The sequence below is a fragment of the Pipistrellus hanaki genome, assembly GCF_964339955.1.
Source record: "Pipistrellus hanaki genome assembly, chromosome: X".
In the NCBI taxonomy this organism is placed as follows: Eukaryota; Metazoa; Chordata; class Mammalia; order Chiroptera; family Vespertilionidae; genus Pipistrellus; species Pipistrellus hanaki.
This window is the reverse complement of record NC_140524.1, coordinates 71,601,828-71,621,894: the sequence shown is the minus strand read 5'-3', so window position 1 is coordinate 71,621,894 and position 20,067 is coordinate 71,601,828. Positions and strand designations below refer to the sequence as shown.

General features: G+C 42.0%; 1 protein-coding gene and 1 pseudogene across 2 annotated transcripts in view; both read right to left on the bottom strand.

The window, feature by feature from the left end:
* NHSL2 (NHS like 2) overlaps window positions 1-2,193 on the bottom strand; it is a gene marked incomplete at its 5' end in the record, with an annotated part of 326,943 nt that extends 324,750 nt beyond the window's left edge. The window contains one exon of the mRNA XM_084869444.1: window positions 1,674-2,193. Within this exon, the coding sequence (XP_084725570.1) occupies window positions 1,674-1,953 (280 nt within the window). The remainder of the gene's footprint in view (window positions 1-1,673) is intronic.
* A 15,420-nt stretch (window positions 2,194-17,613) lies between these two features.
* On the bottom strand, window positions 17,614-19,080 carry LOC311615794 (ras GTPase-activating protein-binding protein 1-like; annotated as a pseudogene). Its single transcript has one exon. The product of its transcript is annotated as a ras GTPase-activating protein-binding protein 1-like (transcript).
* Between the last annotated feature and the right edge of the window lie 987 nt (window positions 19,081-20,067).

The following is a 20,067-nucleotide window of genomic DNA, read 5'->3' as shown; positions in this document are numbered from 1 at the left end:
CCCAAGGCGACTTGGTGAAGCCAGGCCTTCCCTCATATGGAAAGGGCTCTCCAATTAACAGCCAGAAAGGTACAAGTTGGAAGCACACAGCCTCTTCCCAGTCCTTAACTTAATCTGCTAAACTCTGTAGGTGGCTCTCTGTGAGCTGTGTGGATTTTAAAAACTACTCTCCAAGCAGACTTATCAGATTTCTCCTAGGGCGGGATATCTTGGCTATGGAGGAGTCGAGGACCTAGGCTAACCTGGTAGTCAGTGGGACCCCAGCAAAAATAAATAAACAATGATATTCTTACCTTCTTTGTTAACCGAGAACTAACCAGACTTAGGTCCCCAGCTTTCTTGGTCCCCTGCTATGCAGAGGTTTTTGGTCCCATGTCTACATTCCCTCTGGCAGTTATCTGTATCTTCCACCTTCCTTTTCCCACAAGATCTGGTTCATTTTTATCCACCAGTGCCCTTCACCATCTACCTTAAAGGTCAAATTCCTTTTTGAAGAAGAGTACCAGGGCCTCTGACTCCTGTCCTATTGGAAGGGGCAGGGGCAAGGTGAAGTCTGCAATAGCAATTCTTTCCCAAGACAGCTGGAGACTTGCACTCAAAAGTCAGCCAGTAGCCATCTTCTGCCCCCATTTGAAACTTTATGACCACACTGCTCTCCCCTAACTTTCTGATGGTGCCAATTGGCCCTGGTACTTGACATGCCAGCTGTGGTCAGCATTTCCAGCATATTTAGCCCATTACTCTCAGCAAAAGGCATTTCTATTGGAGAGAGGATTCCCAAAGCAAAGTGTTAGAGTCCAAAGTAATAAAGGACAAGGGTTCGAATTGCCCTCCTACCCTTTCATGGGTTTTGCATACTCAACGGGGGGCACCACCTGGTTTCTCAGGAATGGCTGCTTCCTACAACAATCACGAAACCGATGACGGTTGCTTTAAAAGATTCTCTCAAGCAAATCTGTGAACAGGGGTAGGGGATCAGAGAAGCAGGGGTCAGTCTTTTTTTCCCTCCCACCCTTCTCTGGCCACTCCTGGCGCAGCCTCTTAAACTCGGGATTTGGGAGGATGGGAGGGGTGTAAAGAAGCCGGCAGGTGGGCGCTCAGGACACACCTCTTGAGTGGGAGCCGTGAGCATACTCAGGCATGAAGTTGTACAAGTTTAAAGCCGGTAGGCACCACCACCAAGCTCCTGCGGTCACAAAGGTGGCCAGCTGCTGGGGAGCGCTTTCCGAAGTGGTCGGGCTCCAGGACTGGAGCCAAGACTCCACCAGCTCGGCCATTTGGTTCCGGAAGCCTCGAAGATGAGGACGCCTCCGGCCTTGGGGCGTCGCTGAAGCTGTCCCGAACACAGTGATTCCCACCCCCGGCCTCCTCCCTCAGTTCCCCGAGACGCGGCCGCCAACTCCAGGGTCAGGAGCCCCCCGATGGCACAGGTCCACTCAGGACCGCGCAGCCGGGTCCACGAGCAGGAAGTTACAGCGGGAGAGCGGTGGGTGGGGAGTCAAAGAAACAGAATACCCTTACTCCCTGAGGGGAAGAGAGAAAAGGGAAGGGGAGGAGCAGGGCAGGGGGCGGGGGGGGGGGGGGGGGAGGGGGTCGCCTGAGCCGGGGCTCGCTTGTTGGCGCCCCTAGAGGAGGGGTAATCGCGGGGCGGCTAGCCTCTGGAGCGCTATTACCTCGCTCATCCTGGTCATCCTCCGGGCCAAGCAGGCGGCAGGGAAGGCGGCGGCGAAGGCGCACGATGCTCCGGGCCAGGCTGTCGGTGCGGCGCCCCATGACCAGCAGGTGCCCCTCGAGGTCCTCGAGCAAAGCCAGCGAGTGGCCACAGAGGTCAGCGAGCTGCCGGAGCAGGCTGAGCGTGGCTAAATGACTCACATCGCGGAGCTCTGTCAGCGGCTGCGGCGGGTTGCGCGGGCACAGGCGCTGGGGCACCACCGTGCGCCTGTAGAAAGGCATCCCGAGCGCGGGGAACTAGCCTGGCGGCGCGTCAGGCTCACCACAAGCGGCGCCCTTGGCCCTGGCGCCCCAGAGCAACGGCCCCAGCTCAGGGTGTAGCAGGCCCGGGGACCCGGGCCAGCGAGCGGGCTGGCTCGGGAGACTCCAGGTTGGGGTGGGGGCCAGTATTGGCAGATGGGTTCCTAGCCTGGAACACTGGCTCTCCCCAGGGCTGCACACTCGCCGAGCCTCCAGTCCCTCTGACTCTAGTTCGCTGGGCTCCTCCTCCTCCTCCCGCCTTTCTCCACCTCCTCCTCCCTTCGCTACTTCAGGATCCCCCCCATCCACCCACTTTTTTTTTTTTTTTTCCGGTCAGAGATTCGCTGATTAATGCTTGTCAGGGAAAGAAGTAGGAGTAAAAAGAGTGAGCTGGAGCGTTTAAAGAAGGAATGTCCTCCTGAGGGGGGGGGGGGGGGGGGGGTGTATGACGTTCAGTGCAATATGTGTGCCCGCGCCCTCCTGGGACTGATAAAGTTGTTTTCTGCTTTTTTCCCCCTTGTTTTGTTGTTGCTGTGTGTGTTTTTTACTTAAACCTTTTATTCGTAAATAATAAAAATTCAAGCGCACAGGGCGCTCACACCTGCGAGAAACCAGTGGAGACTGGCTGAACAGTCACTCTTCATTCATCTAGCTTTCCTTCCCCAAACGTGTATTCATTGTCACACTCCAGCTTGGTTAGACCAGGCTGAGGGGAGCTTGGAAATTAAGGGGAAAGAACCAAATATCTTACTTCACTACTCTACTCAGGAGGGCAGTGTCTCTGGGGAGTCCCAAAATGCCTGGACTGCTGTAAAGGCTCTGGAATGAATGAATGAATGAATGAATGAATGAATGAATGAATGAATGAAAAAAACCATTCTCAGGAATAGCACACTCAGTTCAGATGGAGAGACATCACCCCAACCTTTTAGGCAAAAAGATAGTCCAGAGCCTGGTGGCACTGGGCTCCTGGGATGCTTGCTGTGGAAGCCAGGGTGTGCTTACAGTGCTGGAAATCCTGTGGTCGCATCCTGATTTCTTTCCATTGTAGGTGAAGAAAGGGGGACACTAGTGTCCTCAGAAAGCCAGAGTGCCTGGTTATATGTCCCTATGCACTTGGGGAAGTTTCCACTCAGCACTCTCATTTTCAACACACCAAGCTCCCATCTAATTCTCCTCTGGTTCCATTTCTTCTTTCTAGTAATTTTCTCATTTTTTTCTCCTAAAAATGGTCCAATCCCTGTAATCCCTTATAATCTATTAGTATAATACCTTGAACAGGATACGTGTGTTTGCACTAATAAGCCTGAGTGTGGCCTGATTTCATTCATTCCTTTAGAGAATTGTCCCTTAAACAGCTCAAGAAGAATTGTCCCTTAAACAACTAGTTAAGGATAATCCGATTATCCTCCACAGTAAATATGTGTTCTTTGTTCAGTAAATTGGAATGTGGATACTAGGAAAGTTGTGTTCTAACTAAAATAAGAATAAGTAAATGAGCAAAAGGCAACCCCTTTTCTGGACTGTAAAATTCAGTTTCAGAGTGAGGACCCGAAATTCTCTGTTTGGTGAACTCAAACCTGAGCCAAGAGAGTAACTGGCAGGAAGTAGGGATTTAGCAGGACTCTCCAGGGATGCTTTTCCTTGACCTATGGGCTGTTTAGACTGATCTCCTTTCTGGAAAAAAAGAAATGAGGTATGAGCGGATTGAAGGAGACTGTATGCGCAGGGCTTCCCTGCTGAGGGTCAGGCCTGGCGGCTCAGCTGCCCTCACTACTCTAATTCCTGGAGCTGATGAATCTTTCAGGGCTCTATAATAACAAGCTCAACTCGAAGTAAATCAGCCTTGGCCTCACGCCCTTCCCCCCAACCGAGTCTGCTCACTCCAGCCTCCTCAATGCCCTGGCCCTGGCTTTCATCAAGGAAACATCAAGGACTTGCAGTGGGGCCATCTCAGAACAGAGCCCCTCCTCCCTTCCCAGGATTAGGTCAGGAATGCATGTGCTGTGGTAGAAGTCAAGGGAATATTTAAGTTTTTGCCTTCCTATCTGCAGTGTCTTCCCAGTGAGAAAGGTAGGGACCTCGAATGAAAGGCAAGCCTGGATGTAGAGAGCCTCTGGGAGCAGAGCACAGCGGCCTGGCTCTAGTCTATGGCAGGAGAGTTGGGGTTATAGAAGTGCCACACTCCAGCCAAGTTTTCTGGGACAGGCAAGCATCCAAGGTAAAGGGTCCTGTCCTGTGATCCCACATCATCCTCTGGCACAACCTCCACACAATTATCTTCATTTGTAATAATTTTTTGTTTGTAATAATAACCTTTCCCACTACACTGTTTTAGCTCCATGAGGTTAGGAATCATGCTTGTCTTGCTCACTTCTGTATGCCCCAGGCCAAATCCAGCAACTGGCACACAGTAGATACTCAGAAAAATGTAGATGAATGACTAAAAGAAGATGACTTATAGGCAGAGACTGATATGAAGAAACTTAATAAAGGATTTAACTTGGCCTAAGGGGCACTAGAAAGTCACTGGAAAGGACCTTTTCCCCCTCCCTACATGGGAATCCGTTTTGTGGTACTCTTTCCCTCTCCCCATGAAGAAGTTTGTACTTGTTCTTCAATAAATCTCCACCTTTGCTATACAAAAAAAAAAAAAAAGTCACTGGATTCTGGAGCAAAACACTGCCTGAGGCAGGGGGGAGCCCTTGTCCTTTACTACTTTTCATATGGAGGCAGTGGGAGGAGACAAATGTGGAAGGCAAGGCTGCTATGCGCCCACATCCCCAGTGCCTAGTAGCTAGAAAGTGCTCTGTACATCAAACATTGCTTTGATTTGCCTATAAACCTTGACACTTACACATTCAGAATTAGAAAGAGGGAAGGTGCAAAGGAGGTGGGAAGAGAAAGACCCCTAAAAACCAAGGCAGACCTGAAAATGTTGGGTGCTTCCTACCCACCCACCAACTCCCAGACTCCAGGCCTGTAGCAGTTCATCTGTCACTGTGCTAGGGGTTATGATCTGAGCCTAAGCTGGAGCCACCTATGGAATGGGATATGAGTCTAGCCTAGAATCAAAGACTAAGAGGGTGGTCAAAGAAGTAGAAGGAAAATGAGAGAGTTGAGCACTCATGACCTACAAGGCCCCTGTTTTCCTTCCCACTTCTAGTCCTGCCTATCTAGCTGCTGCTAAGAACCAAGAATTTCAATAAGAGAACAAAGATGGCGGCGTAGGTAAATACACCTAAACGGCTGCTATGCACAACAATTTCAAAAATACAACTGTAAAACAAAACGTCTATCACCCAAAACCCAAGGGAAAGCTGGCTGAAAGGAAGCCCTACAACTAGACTGAAAGAGAAAGAGGAGAATCCAGGGCACAAGCACTGAAAAAATTGAGGTAGGGGGTCGTGGACGTGATAAGGGCTGGTGGCAGATCCCGGCTGGCGGAGGGCATTACTTTCTTCAACCCAAAGAGAGACAAGCTCCTGGTCTCTCTGAAATCCAGTTTCTGGGGAGAAGCTAAACTGTCTGCCATCAGGTCGGAAAATGAGGGTGGCTTGCTTGCAGAGCTGCGCGCAAGAATATTTGTTTGCTATGCAGGGGGCCTGAGATGTAGAGAGACAGGGAGATGCAGGGATGCGGTCAGAGAGGCTCGGAGAGGCAGCTGATGGCAGCCATCGCTGTTGGCCACGCCCCAGCCTAGTGAAGCCCTGAGACTGTCCTGAGACTCTGCCCTGCACAACCTACAAACACACCCAAGCTCCAAGCAGCAGCTTTTGCATATGAATGTCCCTCTCTGTTGCAGTTTAAGTGAGGAGAGGACTGTGGTTCTCATGTAGCTCCTGCAGGGTGGCCTCAGACAGTAGCTTAACTGCACCGCATTGGAGATCCAGAAGCCAGTGTTCCTAGTGGTCAGTTTCAACCCCTCACACCTATAAGTGACACATTCGGGAGATGGACTCAGTGAGCACCAAAGCTCCACTGAAGCAAAGCGTGTCTCCAGCGCAGCAGTTCTTCCTTTATGGACACAGCAGGTCCTCACAGACAATTGGCCTGGAGGTCAATTCCTCCCAGTGTACCATCAGCAACCAAGGCTTAATTACACCAAGACTTTGCACTCAGCCCACAAAGGGATATACCAAAAATGACCACCTCAGGTGATTAGGGAAGCTGAGCTACTGGCCCCTATAGGTTACCGACCACACAAAGCCACCCTATCAACACAGGGAGGCAGCCAAATGAGGAGACACAGAAGCATGTCACGAATGGGAGAGATGAAGGAAAGTAAACTACTGGATGACACAGAGTTCAGAATCACATTTATAATAAGGTGACCAGATTGTCCCGCTTTTGGCGGGACAGCCAAAAGCGGGACAGTCTGGTCACCTTAATTTATAAGGTTACTCAAGAATCTTCTAAAAACCTTTGAGATACTTGATGAGACCTCCAAGAAGCTTTGTGAGACCTAAAAGGACCTTAATGAGAATACAAAAAAAAAAAAAAGAAAAAGGATCAGCCAGAAATTAAAAATACACAGTCTGAAATAAAGAATATACAGAAACTCTTGGAAATTCTTGGTAAGGTGTGTACACATATAATACCTTAATAAAAAAAAATTTTTTAATTAAAAGAAAAAGAATATACAGAAGCTCAGCTATAGATCAATGTGTCCCAAGAATAAAACCAAAGATCTGGAATATAAGTAAGCAAAAATCACCCAACAAGAGAGGCAAAAAGAAAGAAGAATCCAAAAGTGTGAGGATAGTGTAAGGAGCCTCCAGCGTACCAACATCTGGATTTTTGGGGTGCCAGAAGAAGAGAACGAGCAGGATATTGAAGGCCTATTGGAAGAAATAATGGCAGAAAACTTTCCCTACCTGATGAAAGAAATAGACTTACAAGTCCAGGAAGCGCACAGAACCCCAAACAAGAGGAATCAAAAGAGGACCACACCAAGACACATCATAATTAAAATGCCAAGGGCAAAAGACAAAGAGAAAATCTTACAAGCAGCAAGAGAAAAACAGCTAGTTACCTAAAAGGGAGTACCCATACAACTGTCAGCTGATTTCTCAACAGAAAGTATGCAGGCCAGAAGGGAGTGGCAAGAAATATTCAAAATGATGAACAATAAGAACCTACAACCAAGATTACTCTACCCAGCAAAGCTATCATTCAGAATTGAAGGTCAGATAAAGAGCTCCACAGACAAGAAAAAGTTAAAGGAATTCATCAACACCAAATCAGGATTACATGAAATATTGAAGGATATTCTTTAAGAAGAGAAAGAAGAAGAAAAAGGTAGAGGTAAAAAATATGAACAACAAAAAGACATCAAATATATACCTACCAATAAGTGAATCTAAAAATCAAGTGAATAAAATATCTGAAGAACAAAATGGACTGATGAATATAATAGAATCAGGGACATAGAAAGGGATTGGACTAACAAATCTCAGGGGGAAGGGGGTCTGAGGGGTGTGGGAAGAGATTGGACAAAAATCTTACACCTATGGATGAAGACAGTGGTGGGGGTAAGGGCATAGGGTGGGGTTGGGAATCAGGTGGAGGGGAGCTATGGGGTGGTGGGGGGAGGAACACCTGTAATGATCTGAACAATAAATATTTACTATTAAAAAAGAAGAAGAAGAAATAGACACTATTACACATGGCTAGCCACCCTGGTAATTAACTACCATGTTTCCCCGAAAATAAGACATCCTCCGAAAATAAAACCTACTTACAGGTTTCCTTCTGAGTGAAATATAAGGCATCCCCCCGAAAATAAGGCCCCCCCTAGGCTAAACATGAGAGATTTGGTCCACTGATTCTGAAAGAAATGGAGTCACAAGAAATTCACCAGGAAATTCAGGAATTGGATTGTTAGATTGGATTGAAGATGATGACATGATTGTCATTGAATAAATGAGTAAATTCTTGTTACTGTAGGATTCACAGTTTGTCTGGTTTGTGTTGACAACTACCGTACTACCGTACCATATACAGGTAATAAATTTCCTTTATTTTAATTTAACAATAAATGTGTACCATATTCTTCTTCATGGAAAAATAAGACATCCCCTGAAAATAAGACCTAGCGTATCTTTGGTAGCAAAAATTAATATAAGCCACTGTCTTATTTTTGGGGAAACAGGGTATTTCCTCCTGAAATATCATCTGGAACTATGTTACAGGAACTATAAACCATTTTTTTATTAAATAATTTAACTTCAAAAAAAGAATTTCAATAAAAACTGTGTTTGAAAGAATAAATAAGTAAACAACATAGAATATGCATTTCTCTTCCTCCAAGATGGCAGTCTCCATAGCTTCAAAACGAAAATTGATGAGCAAACCTCATGCAATCTACCCAGCTTCCTAGTACAGTCCACAGACTTATTTTAAAAGGTTGCCCCTGTGGAAGCAGACACCTCCAACCCTCCCATCCCACCTTGTCATGGCCCTTTCTGCCCCTTCCCTATCCAGGGGCTGTGTATTATTGTGAGCGAATAAATAGATGCTAACAAAACAAAACAAACAAATAAAACCAGCTACCCCCATGTTGCTACTTCTCAAATATACTCAAATATAAGAATCTTGGCAGTTAAGCAGTGTTGCCAATTTTCTCCTTGACATTGCTCTATAATCAATCAATGTTTTATCTACTTTTTAAGAATAGACATTCCATTTCATACCCGCTTGCCATGAGACTCAATGAAGATGCTTCCTTATAAATAAAAAGTATGTATAGCCAGAAAAGGGAATAAAACGGCTGCTCCTCAGTCTCCACTCTAACATTCTGTTGTTCCCTGGTTTTAAGTGTCTGTACCAAGAGAAATGAACAAGAATTAGCAAATACTAGATTGAGTCTTTTTTTTAATGTCATTTGCCCTTTTTGGCATTAAGGCTTGGCTCTGCAGTTAAGAACACTAGTAAACTCTCTCTTCTCAGACAGACCCAAAGAAAACAAACCAGTCAGAACAGAGCCAGTCTCAACAATCGAGACAGCCCTAATTGGTTTGGCTCAGTGGCTAGAGTATGGGCCTGCAGACTGAAGGGTCCTGGGTTCCATTCCATCCCAGTCAAAGGCATGTACCTTGGTTGCAGGCTCAGTCCCAGGAGGGGGCATGCAGTAGGCAACTGATTGATGTTTCTAACTCTATATCCCTCTCCCTTCCTCTCTGTAAAAATCAATAAAAATATATTTTACAAAAACAATGGAGACAAAACCCAATGACAACTAATCAATAACTACTCTGAAAAGAGTGGGAGTGGGGATTGAAGCAGTGCTACAAGATTTAAGAAGAGAAAGCACATTTCTGCCATTGAGGCAACTGAGACTTCCAGCGGGGGTAAGGGGGGTGCACCTCAGAGCTGGGCCTCCAGGGCTGGATTGGAAACTTACACAGCTATCAATCACATCCTAAGGTGTGTGAGCCCAAGTCCAATTAAGGTCCTAAAATAAATTCTCTTCAGCTCAGATTCAGTGCTTCACACATGAGATAAAGTAAATCCTTCAAGAATTCCATGAGGAAATACACTTTTATTTCAAAAATAATCTTTGATGTTGTTTGAACTTTGGCCCTGACTCTGAGCCCAAGCTGAAACCGCAAAGAAAGACTCGCAATATTTTGAAGAAAGAAAAAAAACTATTGGAGATTTCATCAGAATGTGACCAGATTCTTTTTCAGTCCTCATCCTTATGTTGTATGTGGATCCCCCCTCACCACTGCTCCTCCACCACCCATCTCACCCTCATATTTTTCTCCCTATCTTGTTAGGATGAGATTATAATTAGGAACATTCAAATGTTGCTAAATTCAATGGGTAATTTTATTTTAACATGTGTGCTTTATTCAGGAGAAATCACATTAGGCTATCCTACTCTTGACCTAACAACCACCACCCCTGCAAACTTCTATCTCCCCCCAAAATCCTAAAACAGCAAGTGAAAGTCCTAAATCTCCCCAGAATAGGCTATGCATACCACAAGGTGACATGTCTTCTATGTTTGTATTAATGCTGGATTTATTTAATAACCATGTCCATCTCTACAACATTAAAGGTGGGGGGGGGGGAGACATATACCGTGTTTCCCTGAAAATAAGACATCCCCTGAAAATAAGACCTAGCGCAACTTTGAGAGAAAAAAATTAATAAACTGTCTTATTTTCGGGGAAACAGGGTAGGTCAGGGTTTGGGATTAATTATTGGAATTTCAGTAACTAATATTCCAGCTTTATTAAGCATCCAAATATAGGTATACATGTGGTCAGCCTTCCCTCTGTGGTAGAAAGTTATGCAGTATAGCCAAATTCAGGCTTTGGAGATCTACTGATCTGAGTTTATGTCCCCAACTCCATTACTGGCTATATGTCTTGGGCAGGTTAGTTAAACTCTGTGCTTTGATTCCCTCACCCATAAAAAGGACAAGGCCAATATTCAATTGACATGCATGAGCATGGCTATACTGATTGTCTACAGGTATCCATTCTGATTGATCAGGGTCTATGCCACACTGGTGGTTAAATATTTTGAATGCCACACCTAAAAATGGGGATAATATTGGTATTTACCCTGTAAGATTGTTCTGAAGATCACATGATATCATGAAAATTGCCAAGCCCTGTACTTAGTACATAGAAAACACTGAAGAAATGTTATTAGCAGTATAGACAATACTTTCCTGATTATAAAAAGGGACAACCTAAAATTCCAGTGTCATACAGGGTTGTTTTTCTGCCAATGATTCCCTTAAGTTATAAGTTAATTCAATTTCCAATCAATTTCCAAAAGTATGAAATTTTAACCCAAATATAACATGGAAAAGCCACGAGTCAGTGAGACATTTCTCTGGTTTATGGGATGATCACTTGTTTCACAGACTTACCTCTACTCACCTATGATATTACCTTGTGTGTCTGAGCTCAGCCACAACCCAATGGAAGCAGTATTATGCTTGTCGTTCTGTGATTTGTTTCTCTCAGACACATTTTTACAAGATTTTAAAGTCCTCCATGATTTAAAAATCATCCATTGGCCCGACCTTACCTTTTAAATACGTCTCCTCAATTGAGATCAATAATCCATTAACCATGGACTCTCCAGATGCTTTAAATTTAGGCAATATATTGTCATATTTTTTAAAAAAGGAAGGAACTTAGCTTCTAGTCCTTGCTTCTAAGTTTCTGTTGTTACAAAGAATATTATAATTAGGAATAGTCTAAATGTTGTATCTTACCAAATTACCTTTTGATTTATCAAAGGCTTTCCAATATTTAGGTGTCTCGACTTCTTTATCAAGCCTTTTCTCGGCCAATAAAGGAATAAGGTATTTAGTGGATTAATCTGGGTTCCAAAGTTGTGGCAATAACCAGTGCCAACCCTCACCTGCTTTTTTTTTTTTTTGGTTTGTTTTGTTTTGTTTTTTACAGAAAGGAAGGGAGAGGAAGAGAGTCAGAAACATCGATGAGAGAGATACATCGATCAGCTGCCTCCTGCACACCCCTTACTGGAGATGTGCCCACAACCAAGGTACATGCCCTTGACCGGAATCAAACCTGGGACCCTTGAGCCCGCAGGCTGATGCTCTATCCACTGAGCCAAACTGGTCAGGGCCTCACCTGCTTTTTTATGTATGAATTGCTCCACTTCTCAATCATCTCAGCTGTGTCTTAAATAAGTAGGCATCTACTATTGCAACTCTCTAGCCCAGAATCATCTCCTTGAGCAATCAAAATGGTCTTTTGGTCAACTTCTTAGTAAGCCCAGTTACTGTACTTTCCTTGGAGAAGAGTCTTCAAACATCCCAGAGGAGTTTTCATATTTACATTACAAATGGCTATCTAATCACTATGTACAATTGCAAGATCATTCATTTCAGATAACAAAGTATTTTCCACCATTGAAACAGAGCTAAAGAATTTCTTATTCCACTGTTAGTCACTATCAAAGCACATCAACTGAATATCAGTTTTGTCAATTTCATGGAAAAGGAAACTGATGCACAGAGAGCTTAAGTAACATGCCCAAGAAACACTAGCAAACTTGGTCTTGGCCTTGTATATCCGAGGTTACATTGGCTGCAAGCAATAAAAGACCTAACTGAAAATCACTTAAAACAGTAAGGATGTTTATTATCTTAAAATTTTAGGTAAAGGGCAAGCATCAAGTTTGGTTAATTCAGATGCTTGATGACATCATCCAAGAGTCAGGTTTTCTCTATGCCTCTGCCATCCTCAGAATGTTGGTTTTATCCCCAGGCTAGCATTTCAATTGTGAAATTTCACTTCCTTCATTTTCATTGGACATGAAATCATTATCTGTCACTTAGGGGAATGCACAAATCAATATATTCCAATCGGCACACATCTAGAGCTAGGCGTGGGCTGGATACCTGTATGAAAGTGGGGTTATGTTAAAATGGAGGAGCGGCTAATAACAGTGCAGCAAGGATACTAAGGCAGGTGAATTCCTGGGAGACATGAAACTCTTGTGATGGCCAACTTTGGCTTGAGGATTCCCCAACAGCTTGAGAATTCCTGAGAATTGACCTAAGTCATAGATTAATGGCCCTCTCAGCTGCCTCCAGATCCCTCCAGATTTTCTGTCACAAGCATTTTCCTTAATAAATTTCTCATGCATGTAATCCTGTCTCCGTATCTGATTCTCAGCAGACTCAGGTTTAATAGTCACAAATCAATTCAATAACCTGTTCTCCATTTTTATCAAACTCTACACTCAGTAGCATTTGACCTTCCTTTTTTAGTTTTTATTAAATTAATTGAAGTGAGATTTGTTAATAGGATCATATCAGTTTCAACTGTACATTTACTCTAATACATTATCTGTATATAGCATTGTGTAATCACACTCAAAGTCAAATAATTTTTCATTGCCATATATATGGCCCTCTATTGCTCCCCCTTTCCTCTGATAACCTCTATACTGTTTTCTGTCTCTCTGAGTTTTAGTTTTATATCCCACATATATGTGAAATCATATGGTTCTTAGCTTTTTCAGACTGACTTACTTTGCTTGGCATAATATTCTCAAGGTCCATCCATGTTGGCCCAAATGGCAGTATTTCTTCATTTCTTATGTATGAGTGGTATTCCATAGTATATATGTACTAAATTTTCTTTATCTAATCATCTATCAAAAGACAATTTGGTTGTTTCCATGTCTTGGCCATCATGAATAATGTAATGAACATAAGAGGGCATATATATTTGCGGATACATGTATTCAAGTTTTTCAGGTATATAGCCAGTAATGGGATTGCTGGGTCACATGGTATCTCTATTCTTAATTTTTTGAGGAATTGTCAGACTGTTTTCCACAGTGGTCGTACCAGTCTACATTCCCACCAGCAGTGAATGAGGGTTCCCTTTTCTCCACAACCTCTCCAACACTTGTTATTACTTGTCTTGTTGATAATAGCCAGTCTAACAGGTGTAAGGTGGTATCTCATTGTAGTTTTGACTTGTACTTCCCTAATTGCTAGTGAGATTGAACAACTTTTAATATATCAGCCATTTGTATATCTTCTTGGGAGAGGTGTTCAGGTACTCTGCCCATTTTTTAATTGGGTTGTTTAATTGGGTTGTTTGATTGGTTGTTTTGGATATTTGGTTGTTTTGGATATTTGGTTGTTTTGATATAAATTGGTTATTTATATATTTTGGATAGTAAACCTTTGTCAGAGCTATTGTTTGCAAATATCATCTCTCATTCAGTTGGTTGCCTCTTTGTTTTTTTGTCAGTTTCTTTTGCTGTGCAGAAGCTTTTTAGTTTGATCTAGTCCCATTAATTTACTTTTGCCTTTACTTTCTTTGCCTTTAGGATCAAGTTCATAAAATGTTCTCTACGACCAAGATCCATAAGTTTAGTTTTCTTCTATGTAATTTATTGATTTTGTCTATGATATGTTTTCATCTATGTAATTTATTGTTTCAGATCGTACATTTAGGTATTTGATCCATTTTGAATTAATTTTTATAGAGGGGACAAACTGTAATCTAGTTTCATTCTTTTGTATGTGGCTTTTCCATTTTCCCAGCATCATTTATTGAAGAGGCATTCTTTTCTTCATTGTGTGTTTCTGGCTCCCTTGTCAAAAATTATCTGTCCATATACATATGGATTGCATTAAATCTGTATACTACTTTGAGTAATTATGACCATTTTAACTATGTTGATTATTCCAATCCATGAACATAGGATATTTTTCCATTTTGTTGTACTTTTTCAATGTCTTTTAAGTATATAGGTCTTTCACATCCTTTGTTAAGTTTATTCCTGGGTATTTTATTCTTTTGTTGCAATTGGAAAAGGAATTGTGTGTGTGTGTGTGTGTGTGTGTGTGTGTGTGTGTGTGTGTTTCTGTTTGTTTGGTTTTTTGTCCCTAAAATTTCATTGTTAGCTGGAAATCCATGGATTTTTGTACATTTTTAAATTTTTATCTTTATTGACTTCAGAAAGGAAAGGAGATAGAAAGATAGAAACTTCAATGGTGAGAGAGAATCATTGATCAGCTGCTTCCTATATGCCCAGTACTAGCGATTGAGCCTGCAATCCAGGTATGTGCACTGATGGGAAACCAAACCTTGACCTTCTGGTTCATAGGTCAATACTCAACCACCAAGCCACACCAGCTAGGCAGATTTTTGTACATTGATTTTGTATCCTGCAACTTTACTGTTCTTGTTCACTGTAATGGGTAGATCTGCTACAACTCCCAATCTCTAGTGCAGAACAATGTCCAATGCTATTTATGACTAGCCCTGAGTGCTCTGTTTGGAGCTATCAGCAATCCACAGTTTGTGGCTCCCTCTGCTGGGGCTGGGTGTCTTTGGAAAGGACCAAGATATGCACCAGCTTCTGCTTTTACTAGCCCTGGGCCAAGAAGGAGATCAGACAAACTCTCAAAGCCTCTAGAGACCCGGACTCTGCCTTTAGTCTGATTGTATTCAGATTTGATTAGCCGCAGGCTATTAACCACAGAGTTGGACAAGAGGTCTTCCTATAGGTAGGGCAACTGCCTTCCCCCCAGAAAAAAAAAAAAAAAAAAAAAACCACGTGGATAGCAAAAGTTCACTGGAGAAAGGTGTACTTTATAGCATGAGAGTATGATTCAACACAGGAAAGCAGGATGGATGTCACCAGAGACCCCCAATTCTAGACACTCTTCACACAGCTCCAGCCCACTCTGCCCTTCCTCTGCCAGAGCCCAAAGTGAATAGCTACACATGAAATTTTGTATATTGGCCCTTTAAGAAGGTGCCTGCATTTCCAACCATCTCTTCCTGGCAAATAGCAACTCTGCTGCTTTTCACAGCCAGATGTTATGTGTGCACCTTTCTCAATTCTGGTGCTCTGCACTCGTGAGCCCAGCTTGAGTTTATACCCCAGAGTTCTCAGTAGGAACCTCCCATAGCTGAGATATCTCTCCAGACCTTCTGCTGCTGTGTGGGAGCCCGGCCAGATCTTTCACAACTCTACACTTCCCACCAGTCTCTATATGGTCTCCACTTTCTGTCCTTGGTTATTATGGTTCTCTCTAGCTATTCTTCAGTTGATTTTTAAAGTTGGTTTTTCTGTATTTTAGTTGTAATTCCAGTTTGATCCTGGGAGAGTGTCAGGGTAGCTTCCACTTACTCCATCACCATTTTTAAACCATCCTAGATTTTTATTTTTGAGAAGGTTTTTGAGCGTTGTTTGCATTTCCTCACTGCTTGCTGTTTGGTCTATTTTAGATTTTCCTGTTCTTCATGATTTAGTCTAGGAAGTTAATATATTTCTAGAAACTTATCCATTTCTTCTAGATTATTGCATTTGGTGGCATATAGTCTTTCATAGTATCCTAATATTGAGAACGAAAACCTCTATTTTGTAAAAAAAAAAAAAAAAAAAAAAAAAAAAAAACTGCTATCTGGAATTTTCTGCTGTTTTTCCTAGATAAAATGTTGCTTTCTAGCCTGCTTGTAAAATGAGGATCATAAACTTAGCTGTATGACCTTGTAGCCCATAATCTCAATGCCATGCCAGGTGCATTTTTTAATTGGATAGAACTGTATTGTTTTCAAGGCCAGCATCAAGATAACCAATAAGTGCACATAGGGCTGGCTCTTTAATAAAAAGGGAAGTTCTGCTTATAGCCTTGCTTAGAATTTGAATTCATTTTCTCTAAGCCCATCGCGTGATGAATAAAGTAAGTCTCTCCAAACTCTCCTCCTGCATTGTTTGATTGTTCAGGAACTCTCTAACAATATGATCCTTTGTATATCTATATCTGTGGTGATTTCACCTCTTTCATTTTTGATTTTGTCTTTTCCAATGTACATGAAATATTCTCAAGAATAGACCATATGTTGGATAACAAAACTAGCCTCAACAAATTCAAGAAGATTGAAATTTTCTCTTTTTTCCTTAGTGAGTCTACCCAAAGGGATTTCAATTTTGTTAATCTTTTCAGAGAACCAGCTCTTTGTTATATTATTTTTTGTGTATTAATTTTGTTCTTTATTTCATTCAGTTCTGCTTTAATTTTTATTATTTCCTTTCTTCTGATGATTTTGGGTTGTTGTGTTCTTTTTCTAGTACATTAAGATATAATGTTAAGTCATTAACTTGGGATTTCTCTTGAGATAGGCCAGTAATGATATAAATGTCCCTCTTATTACTGCTTTTGCTGCATCCCAGAAGTTTTGGTAGGTCATCCCGTCATTCTAATTTGTCTTTATATATCTTTTGATCTCACCTTTTATTTTTATTTTTTTATTATTTTTTAATCTAGATTTGTTTATTATTATTATTTTTCTTTCAACAATTGCCAAGACCGGAATCAAAGATAAATAGAAGGCAAAACAGTTTTGCCCTGGTTTTGTGTTACTCGGATTGTGGTGGGGAGGGTGTTGTCTTTTTTGTTTGTTTGTTTAACAAATACAAATTCAACATGAAAATAAATTCTACTTCAAAATAACCCCTAATAATTTAAGAAAAGCACACCAGTTACATTCTAGACATTTAAAACCTAGCTCACAATTTAAATTTCAACAGGAAAAAGAGTGGATTTTATAATTGTTTTGTGATCACATATCAAAAGAAAAAACTTCACTAACATTTTTTATTCAGTTTTTATCCATATCAGCAAGAATCAAAATTGTCAAATTTTCCAATGGCAGTTTCTCCACACCAGAAGGTAGTCATGACTCTCAAAAGAAACAATTTTGGGGGTTTTCCTTCCTTCAAAATGTTTACCAAATCCTGTATTTCTCAAAGGTTTTTGAAACATGTAGAAAATAAGTAAGAAATATCCCATGAATGAAACATACCAAATGTCAGTAATAAGCGACACATTCCTTTGGGGAAATGGCTGTTTAAAAAAAAAAAAATCCAGTCTGTATATGAAAAGTAAAGCAAGGAAATTCAGTCTTCTTTTTTTCTTTTCTTTTCTTCTTTAAAAATCCAATTTTTCTAAAATATCATTCCACAAAATTGGAAGTGAAGGAATAAAAAGTAAAATTGTACAAACTTAAGCAGTTTGTAAGAGACCAGGGTCATACTGCAAGATACCAAAGGATGGTTGAAGAAATCACCATTCTGCGGGAACAGGGTTTGTACTGCTGCATGAAGAGCAATTCACTGCCTTGGAGCAATTCCCCTTCCCACTCCAAATCCTGGTTTCTGCACCATGCCTCCCCGGGGACGGTCTCTCATTCCACCACCCAGCCCACCTCGAGGGCCTCCAGGTCCCTGCAGGCGGTTATTTTGCCAGTTTCCTTCCCGGGCAGCTCGATTCTTCTTCTCTTCCACGTTCAGATGGACTTCACCCCTGAACATGATGGGCCTGTTGCTAAGAACCTTTTGGACAGGCTCAGAATCATCAAACACAACGAAACCAAAATTGAGCAATTTCCCACCACTGTTAATGTGTAGTTCCACCACATTCCCATAATTTTGAAAGAAATCTTTAAACTCTGATTTGTCAACCTCATGAGGCAGATTGCCAATGAAGAGTTGGTGACTGTCAGGGTGTCTCACGATTCTTCGAGGTTCAACATCACCATGCTCACCAGCCTCACGGATTGGTCTAGGTCCCCTCTGGGAAGGAATATTTATTTGTTGTTCTCAAACTCTTTAATCCCTCTCAGGCCTCTGCGGTGGAATCTGAGATTCAGGCTTAGACTCTGGGCGAGGCTGTGAAACTGGTACTTTAACAGCATGAGGTGATATCCCAGTAACTGGAACAGCACCACTGGGTGGAAGGTTCTTACTGGTCACAGATGCCCAGGAAAATGTCCTCAAGTCTTCCTGCGCTGTCTGAGCGATGTCTGTGTGTTCTGGGGAAGAACTCTTCTGAGCATCCTCAGGAGCAGTTTCCTCCAATGCTGGCTCACACTTATCCTCTTGGATTTCAGATACAGGTTCTTGCTCCGGTTCTGGTTCAGGATCAGGATCAGGTTCAGCAACAGGTTCCTCTCTAAATGTTCATCCAAGTCATTGCTGACAGTCTGATCATAGAAAGTTCCACCATCATCAGGTACCACTTCTGGTGTTTGCTGTCTTTCTTCAGGTTCTTCTACTTCTTCCTCAGATTCCTCCTGAGGTTCAGTGACAAAGCCACCAAAGACCTCATCTTGGTATCTGAAGATATCATTGTGAATGTAGAACTTATTTGCAACAGAGCCCTCAGGAGCAAGGACAAATGTCTGCATGAATCTCCTCAAAGCCTGGTTGTTATTGGAGAGCAATCCCATCACCTGGACCACCACACCATCATGCAAAGTGGCATGAGCATCAACATGGCGAATCTTAGTGTGGCAATTGGTGACGTTTTGTGCCATCACTTTCCTATGGATTTCTTTCTGTCCATAGACTGCATCTGCTGGCTTTCCATTTTAATCCAATCCCCCGTGGACATAAGAAGAGTTATTTCCATAAAACCTGTGCAGCATGTCTGGGGCCTGGTTCAGCAGTGTGTAATACTGTCTCACGAATTCCCGCCCGACCAGCAGGGGACGAGGCTTCTCCATAACCATTGCTTTGGTCAATTCAACCTGCGCGGCTGAGATAGAGAGGAACTAGCTTTGCTCCACTGCTCCGAGGAATGAGGGGAAAAAAAGCCCTCACGCAGCTGTGTCCCTGATCTCACCTTTTATTTCTCCTTTGACCCAGGCATTTTTTAGTAGTATGTTGTTTAATCTCCACATATTTGTGGGTTTTCTTAACTTCCTTTCTGCAGTTGATTTATAATTGCAAAGCATTGTGCTTTGAGAATATGCTTGGTAAAATTTCAATCTTCTTAAATTTGTTGAAGCTAGTTTTGTGATCCGACATTTGATCTATCCTTGAGAATGTTTCATGTGCATTGGAGAAGGATGTATAATCTGATGTTCTGGGATGAAAGGTTCTATAAATGTCAATATGTCCATTTGGTCTAGGCTGATTTTTATTTATTGCTTTTCTGTTTGGTTGATCCATCTAGAACTGTCAATGAAGTGTGGAGTATTAAGGTCTTTAACTATGATTGCATCTTAATCTCCTTCTCCCTTTAGTTCCCTTGATCTCTTTCTCCCATTAGTTGCTTATATATTTTAGTGTTCCCTGATGGGGTGCATATATATTAAGATGTATATGTCTTCTTGATGTAGTCTTACATTTATTATTATAAAATGTCCATCTTTTTCTCTTTTTACCTTTGTTATCCTGAAATTTATTTTGTCAGACATAAGTATGAATACACCAGCTCTTCTGTGGATGGTATTTGCTTAGAGAATCATTTTCCACCCTTTCACTTTGAATCTACCTTTGTCTTTGCTGCTTAGATGTATGACTTGAAGGTAGCATATGCTTGGGTTTTGTTTTTTAATCCACTCTGCTACTCTGTGCCTCTTTATTGGTTAATTCAGTCCATTTACATTTATGGCAATTATTGATGATTGAGTATCTCCTACAGCCATTTTATCTTTTGTTTTCTGGTAGCCATCTGCCTCCATTGGTACTTTTCCTTTGTGTTTCAGTGTTTTTGTTTGGTGGTATTCCATACTTCTTTTCTCTGTTTCCTCTTTTTCTATGCTAACTGTCTCAGTTTTG